The sequence below is a fragment of the Monopterus albus genome, unplaced genomic scaffold, assembly GCF_001952655.1.
Source record: "Monopterus albus unplaced genomic scaffold, M_albus_1.0 scaffold159.1, whole genome shotgun sequence".
NCBI classification, from domain to species: domain Eukaryota; kingdom Metazoa; phylum Chordata; class Actinopteri; order Synbranchiformes; family Synbranchidae; genus Monopterus; species Monopterus albus.
The window spans coordinates 163,754-176,074 of record NW_018128039.1 but is presented as its reverse complement, the minus strand read 5'-3'; the positions used below and the strand labels follow the sequence as shown (position 1 = coordinate 176,074).

Genomic DNA, 12,321 nt, shown 5'->3' with positions numbered 1-12,321 from the left:
TACACTCCCCATCACACTGGACTGTTGACCCTAAATATTTAAACTCCTGCACCTTCTTGACCTCAGCCCCCTGTAACCTCACTGTTCCACTTCCCTCCCTCTGGTTCATACACATGTATTCAGTCTTACCACGACTGACTTTCATTCCTTTTCTGTAGTGAGAGCAGACCTCCACCTTTCCAGGTGTTCCTCTACCTGTTCTCTGCTCTCACTACAGATCACAATGTCATCCACAAACATCATGAGATTCCTGTCTGACCTCATCTGTCAACCTGTCCATCACCATAGCAAACAAGAAGGGACTCAAAGCCGATCCTTGATGTAGCCCCACCTCCACCTTGAACTCCTCTGTCTGACCTACAGCACATCTCACTACTGTGGTACTCCTCTCATACATATCCTGAACTACTAATAATTGCAATAAATAAACCTTTTATATGGAATGAAACTGTAAATAAATTTAATGAAACAATTAAGCAAGATAAAATGCATACCAAATCAAGAAAAGAAATTACAATCACAATTACAATAATAAATAAATAATAAAATAATAATAATAAAATAAAAAGTTATAATCTTATATTAAAAAGTGCTACCTAAAATACAGTTACGTTACAACTATGGTAAAAAAAAGTACTAGGTAGAAAATAATAAAGACTGCTCATTATGCACGTGACAAACAGTAGGTTTCTACAGTGGGAAGCACAGATAGTCTCAGTGGTGGAAGAAATACTTACATTGGCAATTTATTTTATTACCTATTATGAAATAGTATTACTTTTGATAGTAACACAGTTCTATAACCAATTACCTTGAGATGATCAGACATTATAGTTAACATTATCAATATGGCCTCCGAAACTTATACTTTCACAGCCAAAGGTTTCTTTTGAAGATATTTTTTCAAGCTGTTTTCGAAAAGTTTAACACATGTGGGTTTCCGTAGTGTAGTGGTTATCACGTTCGCCTCACACGCGAAAGGTCCCCGGTTCGAAACCGGGCGGAAACATTAATTTGTTTTCCTATACACTTCGTCTTTACTAAGGAGGACGAAAAATGACTTAATTAGAAATAAAATGATAACATCAATGCAAAAATAAATACAGAAATAAATAAGTAAAAGAATAACTATTTTACTAAACGAATAATTAAAAGAATTTATTTTAACATATAATAATTATTTTCTTTTAATTATGCTTTTAGTTAATTATCTATTTTTTTACTTATTTATTTCTGTTTAGTTATGCATTAATGTAATCCTTTATTTATTTCTACTTAAGTCATTTTTCGTCCTCCATTTATGCTATGTTTTTTTCATACAGATGATACTTCGCTAAAATTTTGTAGTAATGTAGAAGAAATGACACCCACACTTTAGCCTAGGGTTTAGGTACTCAATGCATTTACAATGCAACCCTCCGAGATTCACACATGTGAGTTTCCGTAGTGTAGTGGTTATCACGTTCGCCTAACACGCGAAAGGTCCCCGGTTCGAAACCGGGCGGAAACATTATGTTTTCCACTTACAAATCATGTTTGTTAACTTCTCAAACAGGCACACTTTACCTCGTCTTTCATTACACATAGTCGCCAGACGTGTTTTGGCCTGATTGTCGTTTGCATTTTGTAAGAAATAAGAAATAGCCATTAAAGGGGGATTTTCGGGGTGTCTCTGAACGCGGCATTGAGGGGGCGTGTGTACCATTGCTGCCGTTTGTCGGCGTGTTGCAGCGTGGGAGCCAATCGATGTAAGCAGCGTTCTCAAAAACTTCATGACCACGTACTCCAAACACCAGTTTCACTGGTTTGTGCAACGGTCTTCGGTAAATGCTCGTATTTAACCCGTCAGTGTTTATTCAGAGCCTGTAAGTGCTTCTGTCTGACTGCTGCGCTAACCCAGCGTTAGCTTTCCGTTGAGATGCTAACGTTAGCATTAGTTGACAGTTTCACGCACTGTCTAGTGCGATACGTCTCATAGTAACTGGAATATTTCAGACTTGGAAAGATAAGTTTTAATTGCGAGCAGCGGCCATTTTGGTGTAGAATTGAAACATGTAGAAGAGCACTTTGAATTAAGCTGCCTCCAGGTCCCACTGGTAAAAACCATGTGCAGAGCTTATTTGTGGACATATTTGGATTAATAAACTGCTTAAATCGATTAATCAAAGCATAGCTGCTCATTAAATCTGTTGGTCAACCACTAGATACATTTCCAGGTTCCAAGAGACCAGAGTGATGGTTTGCTTTTTTGTTGGATAAACAATTTATATGACTAATCAGCAGTCAGTCTTGATGTTAAGTAACTCACCTGTGTACTGAAGAATCTTTTACAACATTAGAGAATTGTTTTGTCCATACTGAATTAAAGTAGAAGGTAAATGTGCTGTCAGGAGCTCCTGTCACAGAAAACCAGCTCCACATTTCTGTACTTAAGCTAACTTTGTGTTAGATTATTCAAGGAGAAAATCAGAATTAAAATTCAGCTAGTAGTTTATCTTATAACATATGCTCTTGCCACCCCACAGCTCAGTTTATATCACTGACTATATCTGACATTACATTGGCATTACATTGTTTATAGTGAATCTGTATGATGCTTAGAACCCTTTTTGATGGATTGTGCATATATGTTTAGGCAAATTTAGCTGGTGCATATTTGAGGTTTAAGGATTATAAACTGTGCTGCTCTGCTACCAGCTCAAACTTCATGCACCGTCTTTGCTCACAGACTGAGAAGAATTCACAATGACACAGAAGCTGGTGATGCTCACAGCTGATCCAAAAGACAGCATCTGGGTTTTCTCTGCAAGAAAGTCCACTGGGAGTAATTCTGGATCCAGTTCCTGAAATATTGTTCAGGACACAAGGTAAGGGTGAACTGTACATTTCACCTGTCGTGTCAGCACGCTCCCACTCCACATGTTCACAGTGTAACTTTCTTGTTTATTCTGCAGAAAAGTCATCTGAATCTGGTTTGCTCAGGTTCTCAACAGCTTCATTCCATTTCGGGGTTTGGATATGAACATGGGCGACATTGACGAGTATCACATTTGGCAGCAGCGCATCCACCAGGGGATTAGGTATCAGAAAGGCGCGGTCCCCTTCCCGGAGTCTGTCAAAATCGGCTTGGAGTTCAACGCAGCATTGGAAAGGAAGGAGACATTGGATCCGAGTCTTTTAACAAATGCTGTGATGCTGGAGCTTTGCCAGTTTGCCAAAACGGTGACCAAGTCCGAGAAATATTTCTTGTTCGAAATGCTAGAGTACAACTTTGACCTCGGTGTGGATGTGGCCAATGACCTACAGTGCTATGAGTACGCAGCATGTGTGCACAATAAAATAAAGCTGCTAAAGGAACAAATCAAGTCGAAACCTCATAAATGGAATGAAGCATTTCTACTACCAGATGTAAACAGTATGATGGCATTTCTGGAGTCAGTGGGGCCCGGCCGCTACCACCCTAAAAAGAACAAAGTTGTGGATAGTTCACTTCTTACCGATGTTGGCAAAAACTGCCATTTTTCAGAAACTCTGAAGGCTGGGAGTAATGGAGTTGCAACCAGTATGTTCATTATGAAGAAAAGAGGGGGTGTCTGGTTAAAGCTAACAGACAGTCTTTACCCTTTCTGTAGTAAACTTGGTGTGACTCTGGCTGTTCAGCCAAATGAAACAGCCAAACAGAAACTAGACCCAAGTCTGGTTACCAACGGTGTGATGATGGAGCTGCTTGATTTTTCCAGAGTGCTTTGTGGAACAGAGACTCGGATAGTTAACAGTTTGGTCAAGAAAAACTTTGGTCATGAGTTTGATAGGCTGCAGTTTCGTGTGCAATACAACAAGCTGGCGGAGAGGAAATACGCCTGCCTCTCAACCGCGGCCAGGGATGCTTTCCGAAAGGAGACGTTTAAAGTCCAGATCGGGAAACGGGAACAGAGTTCCAGAAAAAGAAAAAATCCTGGCACAGATGACCAAGAACTGGCCAAAATAACAATAGTCAGTAAAAGAAGGAAAACATTAAGGCACAGGGGCAGTGACACTCAAGACACTTTGCAGGATAGCAACTTGTCATACATATGTCCAGTTGATTTTGAGACAGAAACGCAGTCGGGTACGGCGGTCCGACCAGAACAAATCAAGCCTGAAAATTTGTCAGGAGTGGCTGCAGAAACACAGCTGGCAGAGTCAGTGGATGTAAAACAAGAGGAGGAGGAAGTTTTCATCTCCCCAGCGCAGCCTCAGACTAATGGTCATTCCTCTGACATGTCACACTTTCACCTGAAAGACCAGTCTCTAAAAGCACTCTCGAATCTGTTTTCTGAAGACAAAAACGAGGACATAAATGTAAGAACACCCAAGCAGAGGCTGTGGATAAGACGTGCTAATCGCTCCAAACAAATCCTGAAGTCGAGCAGAGTGAATGACTTGTTTGCCCACAGCAGAGCGATAGGTTTAGACTTTAATGTTGGTTCAGGCAACAAACAGAACTTGGATCTACAACTGTTCACCAACTGGATGTTATTGGAGGTTTTTAAATTTGCAACTGGGATGACAAAGAGCTTGGGCAGATTCTTAAGTGAGATTCTGATCAGCAACTTCAGCCTCGTCCTCGTAGATGAACTGCATCAGCGCAATTTTATATTTTACTTCATAACAAAAGAAAAGAATATTCAGAACCACCCTGACAGACAGAAAAGGGAGTTTCTCAACAGTCAGTTTAAGTGCCCTGAAGTGTACAACATGGTAGACGTGACCAGCAATTTTCAGAGTGAAAAGGAAGTTGAGACAGTGCAGCAGATTGACTGCGATTCATCAACCTTGACCGCAAACTGGCAGACTGAGGAGGAGCCCTACCCGTTCTGTAAGAGAATAGGTCTGAACCTTTGGTCGACAGAAGAACGCCCGGCGAGCCAGAAGCTTGCTTTGTCTGTCCTGACCACTGGTGCTGTGCTCGAAATATTCAGCTTTGTCAGAGAGCTGTGTGGGTCGGTCCCTGACACAGTTAACGATGTCCTTGAGCACAATTTTGATCTCGAATTGCGAAGTGGGGCAACTAAGGCCGCGCAGGTGATCCAGAGATGGTACCTGATACAGAAAAGCTTGATGAAAAAACAAAGCATGACACCAAAGATATACAGGTGGTTGAATAGGGTTGTTCCACTGAACGGTCACTCGCCCTCACCAGCTGGCAGCGGCGTGCAGGGTCTGGATTCAGGTGACGTGAAGCCAAGCACAGCAAGGAGGGCACGCAGTAGGAATGTGTGTCAGGTGGAAAAGGCCAACAGCTATCACTTCTGCAAAGAAATAGGGTTGAAACTTGATGTCGGCTTAAAATCAGAAGCCAAACCAAAACTTGATTTGCAGGTGCTGACGAGGGGGGTCCTCTTTGAGATGCACCGGTATGTAGAACAACACAGCAACCGATATGTTCCCACTCTGTACGAGATTCTAGAGTACAACTTCGATCTGAGCTCTCAGAGCCATCGCAAGGTGGAGTTTGCCTGGTCGATCGCATCCCAGGTGATAGCCATGGTGCGGAAGAATGGCAGAACGGAAGATTACCTGACTAGAGTGTTTGAGTTGCCCATGGAGGTCTCAGAGTCCTCACAGACCGTCTGCAAAGAGGAGCCGGAGGACGGCTTTGGCAAGCTGGGCTTTAATGACGACGACATTATGTTTGTCCGGAAATTGAAGCCTGTTGACATCGAAGTAGAGATAGAGTAGGGTCATAGCTACTGATTTTATTGTAGAAAATCTGTTCAGATATTTTCATTGTTGATTTATCAACTTTTTGTCAGAAATGTGTGAATCCTGGTTTTGTAAGACCCAAAGGGGGCCTCTTCAGAGCAGTCCTGCAGATGTTCAGTTTATCTTTACAGAAGACAAAGGCACCAAATATTTACATTTGAGAGTGGAAACCAAGTAATGTTTAAAGTTTTAGCTTTCGTGGTCTATTAACAGTATTATTTGCAGCTGACTAACTTCTGCTTGTGGCTCATAAGAATTCAAGAAACCCAAGACTCTTTACAAATGTCTTACATCTGTAAGTGCAAACCTCAGGATGTTTCCCACCATAACAGGAACAGCCCTGTCATTACCAGGACACGTGATTTAAACAGGACACTGATACGACTTCTTTAGTCTTTATTAAACAGCAGCCTTTTCACTTCAAATTGTTGTAAAAACAGCTCAGACCATCAATATTCATATTTAAAGTTATGTTCTCTGTGTTTGGGCTAGTTTAGGTTTTGCAGGCCTATCTGCAGCTAGTCACACTGGGTATAAGTTAATAAATGGTTAACCCAGAATAAGTCTGCAGTTGTAAATAACCAGTTTATAAATGGACTCTGGTCTGGATGGTCTGCAGCTGTTTTCCAGAAGACACGTGATGCTGTAAACAATTAATTGAAATGAATAAATCCATTAATTAAAGGTTATAAATGATGCTTCATTAGAAAATTAGTCCACAGTTTCTAACCTCACATTAACCAAATGCAGAGTGTGTCAGGCCTGTATTTTTTCTGCCTTCATGTCTTGAACGACTCTGCTCACTTCTGTTGTTTCACGTTTGACACACAAACATCCAAAGCTGAAGGAAGGATGGGTGTGATGTGACAGGTGAAAAGGTAGTTTCCCACCTTGGATGTACAGTATTTTTCCTCTGCCATAAGGAAGCTGCTAATTAAAGTTTCTTTTATCTTTACTGTACATTTGTCAGATTTCTTTTCACTTGTTTGAGCTTGTCAAAAGAAGTCATGTATGAATATTAAAAAGGGAAAGTCAAGATCCATTGCAACACAATACAAACCCAATTCAGGGGGACTCTCCTACTTTACATGGCAGCTGTTGCTTCTAAAAACTGTTAAAATCCTTTTGTGAAGTAATTTTAACCTTGAATTGAGTTCTTAAAAATTAACTTTTAAAACACTGAGCGTGTAAGGATGATCAGAACGTTTTGTGAAGTGTTGTTCCGTTGCGTCAAACAGGTAAAGTCAAGCAACCAAAAACGCATGTGCTGCCATGAGAACACAAGCATTGGGATTCAGTTTCTGTGTTTTGAAAAATGTAGATTTTATGATAAAACAGCTGAGAAAACAGAAAACCTGACATGACGCCTGCAATTGTTTAGCTGAGAAGTGTTTGTTGTGTTGCCACTAGATGTCGCCAGAGCCCAGGGCTGCAATTACTGTCAGCCTGTTCATCATGTGTTTGTCCCAGTAAACATGCCATTTTTACAGTACAACCACCCAGGAAGTGCTGACACACTGTGATAGACATATCAGTACAGTCTGTTAATAAATAAATTGGCTTTATTGTCCATTTCCATCATTCTTTGTGAAAGATGTAATCAATTCTGTGGTATCAAAGTCTTAAAGATTGTTTAATTTAATTTGGTGACTCTAAAATGCAGGGTCTAGTTGTTGTCCCTTATCAATTTTGCAAGCAGATTTTCTTCTCATATGATCAAATCATGTGGTCTTGCTGACCAAAGTATTGTGCATAAATAGAATAAAGGGAATGAAACTGAATCATTGAAGAAATTAAAAGGAGAAAAATAATAAACAAATGCCAACATCAATAAAGAGTATCAGGCTCTATTAGGTGTCAAAAGGCCTGGGAAATAAAAAATTCTTAAGCGAAGATTTGAAAACAGCCCGGTCTATAGCAGATATAACAATAAGTGGGTGATTATTCCAAAGTTTAAGGGCCACAACAGAAAAACCACAATCACCCCACTGTGTGTGACAAGACACCTTTAGTTAAAAAAACAACCACTTAGGTCTAATAAAGCTAACTGGATTGCCAGGACATTTAAAACCCTGAAAACAAAAAAACACAACTTGAACTCAATTCTAAGGCGAACTGGCAGGCAGCGACGAGAGGCCAGCATCGTGGTTAATATATGCGCATGTTTCCGGGTGCTTGTCAAAAGGCAAGCAGCAGCATTTTGGACCATCTAGAGTGGCAAAAGGGATGATTGACTGATTCCAGATTACAGTGTGTTGCAGTAGTCAAACCTGGAGCTGACAAAACCTTGGACTGCAATTTCTAAGTCATCAAAGGAAAGAAATGGCTTCACTTTACTCAGTAATCTCAGTTGGAAAAAGCTTAACTTCACAATTGAGCTGATCTGCACATCAAACTTTAAATCACTATTAAACATCACCCCAAGATTTTTCATTATAGGTTTAACTTGTGGAGGTATTGGTCCAAGATGGAGGTCAAGCTAATTAACTATGTAAAGCAGCTAAAACCAGCTCCACCTGCTCTGCCAGTGAAATGCTGCTTGAACACTGATGCATCAGTAATTACGATCTAACAGTACAGTCACTGGGGATGATGAGTACTTTAGATACTTAAGGTACATTTAGCTAATACTAGGCTACTTCTGTACTTAAGTAGGATTTAAATGCAGGACGTTTACATATGAATGTATTGGTACTTTGACTTGGTTAAAGGATCTGAATACTTTCCACTTATACAAATTGTTTTTCACAATCAGGTTGTAATTATTATTTTTGGCTTATTGCGTTTCACCTCGCTCTGCGCTCACACTCAGTTCTGAATGTGAGTTAGTCATCACTGTTCCCAGGTGTAATACTGTCTCCGTGTTTCCTCGGTTTATTACGAGCCTCAAAGTGGTTTGTTCCTCCTGTATCACTGCATGTTTTCCTCGCTGTTGATTTCTGTTTCCTTTTCTTTCCCCATCCAGACTTTGATTCAATCTGTTTTACAAGCAGGATGTTGGCTTCGGCAGGGCTACCAAAGCCCCCAGACGCAGGGGAGAGTATTAAAGAGAAGCCACATCAGAGTAAATACCTGCCTCTCTCTGTCTGCCTGCTCAGAGTGAGTCAGCCCACTCAGGCTGGCAGAGTGCTGCCCTTGTTATCCCTCTTCAAACACCTTTTTAGCGCATGCACACACACACACACACACACACACACACACACACACACACACTCCCACACACACACACACACACACACAAATCCAACAAACAACAAAACCTGGCAGGAAGAAGTGGAGAGGAACTGCAGCAACCAGAAACCAGTAGAAACCATGAGCAGTGAAAGACACAGCCAGACTGAATCGACACTCTGTTCTTATACCAAATCCTTATTTTCTGCACATTTAAAAACCTGAATGAAACAATCCCAGCTGACATAGAGACAGGTCGCCAGTCTGTCACAGGGAGTAAAAATAGTGGCTGACAAAAATGTGTAGGCAGAGGGGAATCCTGGGAAGTTTATTGATGATATGTGTTGTAACAACTAGATCAGGAGCAACTCAAACGAAGGAGAGGCTTTGCACATAATTAGATTAGAGTTATTAGACATAGGGAAAGCTAAATAAGTGTGAGTGTAGTCTTTAAGAATTCAACCTATCATTTGTTTTAGGGGAACTCAGGCCACAAGCAGCACGGGAATATCCCCCAGGAGGAGTCAAGTGATGGAGAAGGGGTGAGCGATGGCTGAACAGCTGGAGCTGATGGGCTGAAATGACAGCGGACGGCAGCAGAGAGAGGTACAGTTTAAGCTTTTAACACTGTTAAGTCTGATTGATTAAACAGTGAAAGCCCTCAGTCAGCTGATGAAGTTGAAGTAAAGTTTGAAGATAGTTTTCCCTCACTGAGCTTTCAATAAGCTTAGCTTTCTGACAACTGAAGCAGCACCGGAGAGTGAACCAGCTACAGGTTCATCATCACCATCTCCTAACAGGAAGCTACTATAACCACTATAATCATTACACAATATTGTATGGTCTTGCTGAGTTGCTGGTAATGTACTTAATAATAACAGACTGAGTCGTCATATGTTTTCAGGTTGAAAACTGGCCTTCAGCTTGTATACAGTGTATCCCCATAGGGCAAAGCTTACATTAACGTTAGTATAAATTAGAGAGTCAGGAAAATTAATAGTTAATCAATAAATTATGTACAGTCTTTGTCGGGTTTGGACCAAGATCAGTGAAACATATCCACAATCTGTTTAACATCCATTTGTGCAGCTGCTAAAGACTTTTTGCACTTAATGATTCTGACTAGTGGAAGCGAGCATACCCCGTTGGTTTTTTATGGTCTATTGCTCCTATGATGCCGACTGGGCCTGTAACCGATTCACCATAGTTTTTACAAGTAAAACATGATTTGAGTAAAGTTTCTGTTTGTAATACAATAATTTTGTTTCGGTGTAGTAGCAGGAGTAAGACAGCTTTCCCCCTGTAGTAATGCTGTAAAACCTCACAGAGACAGCTTCTCACAGCAGGATGTTGAGGAAAGACGCTGAAATATGCAAAGCTTTCAGACTGTACAGACTTAATAACTGCTACAGATGCATGTGTTTACTTGTTGATTCGGTTGTTTGTACTGACATGACAGTGGTTTGAAAAGGGGCCCGGGCTTTTCTGGTGCGCCACTGTTTTAGATGCAGTAAGTGGAGGAATTAATAAACACCACAGGGAGAAACAAGTCACAGAGAAGTCTTGGTTGTAATGACATGACCTGCTCTCACCCGCATGATTTAGCATCCGAAGTACAGTGCAAGCTGAGAAAGACAAAAGGCACCGACACGCTCTGTCCGACCGGTGCCTCGTCTGCTCTGACATAATGACACACACACTCATCGCCTCTCAAGCTGCTCTCCCACACACATCCCACACATTTTCATCCTGATTCATAATCTGCTCAGAGACTCTCTAGGCTCACAGCAGATCTCCGACATAATCTGGCACTACTGGTGTCTTTCACTGCAGCACATTGATATATTAAAAACAACTTTATTCGCATAGGGATGGAGGCTGCATAGCTCCCTCACTCCTACATGTAGAGCTCATGGGATTTATGAGGTTAGACTCTCCCAGATCTGATTTTCATATAAACGTACAGACAAATCCTGGGAATGATCTCCAGATTTGAATGAAAGGCAATGTGTGCTTTGCTGCCTGATCCCTGTTTACAACAACCACCAACAGGTAGAAGTGTCCAACATGCTATTAAAGCTTTCATTCATGACTTTTCAGGTCAGTTGCTATTATTCTTGAAAGGTGTCTAAAGCCAAGGAGTTCTTGCATAAACATGATTATTTGATAAAAGGACCTCTTTTCAGTTGATCAATGTAGGTAGAGCGATTCAGATTAGTACAAGTAGACCATCCACTGTTTATTGATTCCCAGTGAATTCATCAGTACAGTCACTAGAGTGAGATGAGGACGCAGTTAGCTTCTCATAAAGACTAAGAGCAGCGGGAAACAGCTAGCATGGCTCAGTGCACAGCATTAGCATGTTATATCACATTTGTTTAACTCGTACAAACAGAGAAATGTTTTCAGTGCGTGGAATAGTTCTTGACCAAAAACAGCTGAGTGCCCATGGGGTTGTCAGGTTTGATGTTATGTCTCTACAAAGACCAAAACCTCTGCTCCTTGACCACATCTGGGAGCTCCTGTTTGTTGTGTACAGCAGGATGTACTAACAACTTTAACCGAATTATTTATATATAGTAGAAAACCTAAAAATCTGATGATTCTCAGCCAAGTTCTGAAGCCGCGTTTTTCTAACATAAACTGATTATCTCAACCAAGACACTGGACACATCTTATTGCTCTGCAGGAAATATATAACAAATAGTTTCTGCTATTTCCTCACATTTTATTGACTAAACAGCGATTAATCAAGAATATAATTGCTAGATTAAATGATAATGAAAAAAGTCATTGGTTGCAGTCCCAGGGACATTGTGGTGTTAGTAGAAGGTAAAAAGGCAGCGGACCAGTCTGGACCAGTTGCTTTGTTGTATTTGTAGCAGTGCCAGTGAGGCCGTTGTGAAATACGTTTGATGTGTCTGTGAGCAGCCAATTAGAAAGAAGGTAGGAGATGGGAAGCTGTTGTCATGGAGACAGAGTTTTTACATGTGTTTATGAATGAGGCACACAAAGACGACAGGAAGCTGCAGACAGTTGAATTTTTTCATTACATTAACTGGGACGCTCTGTCTTTCCTCCGTCTTTTACAAAGTTCCTCCATGCAGAGTTTTGCTCTCTTTACGTTTCCTCTCTTCTCTCATTTCCTCCTCTTATTTCCTTTCCTCACTTGTTTTTTCTCCTCTATTGTTTCCTTCTCTTTTCTTGTTTTCTTATTCTCTTCCCTTGTTTCCTCCTTTCCTCTCCTCCCTCGTTTGTCTTTTCTTGTCTCCTCGTTCTTCTCTTCTCCTTAATTCTTTTGTCTTCCTGTCTTTTCTTCTCCCCTCCTCATCTTTTCTTTTCCTCATCCTCACCTTCTTTCCTTTCCTCTCATCTCCTTTAAAAACACTTGTTTTCATCTTCTCT

General features: G+C 40.9%; 1 protein-coding gene and 2 non-coding genes across 3 annotated transcripts; all 3 read left to right on the top strand.

The window, feature by feature from the left end:
- Window positions 1-936: 936 nt before the first annotated feature.
- trnav-cac (transfer RNA valine (anticodon CAC)) lies at window positions 937-1,009 on the top strand. The gene has a single exon. It is a non-coding gene; the product is annotated as a tRNA-Val (tRNA).
- Window positions 1,010-1,437: 428 nt separating this feature from the next.
- Window positions 1,438-1,510, top strand: trnav-aac (transfer RNA valine (anticodon AAC)). The gene has a single exon. It is a non-coding gene; the product is annotated as a tRNA-Val (tRNA).
- Window positions 1,511-1,599: 89 nt separating this feature from the next.
- On the top strand, window positions 1,600-6,705 carry LOC109968714 (uncharacterized). Its single transcript, XM_020615195.1, has 3 exons — window positions 1,600-1,823; window positions 2,729-2,867; window positions 2,955-6,705. The coding sequence occupies exon 3, from the start codon at window positions 3,019-3,021 to the stop codon at window positions 5,719-5,721; it is 2,703 nt and encodes a 900-aa protein (XP_020470851.1). The 5' UTR covers window positions 1,600-1,823; window positions 2,729-2,867; window positions 2,955-3,018; the 3' UTR covers window positions 5,722-6,705.
- Window positions 6,706-12,321: the final 5,616 nt, after the last annotated feature.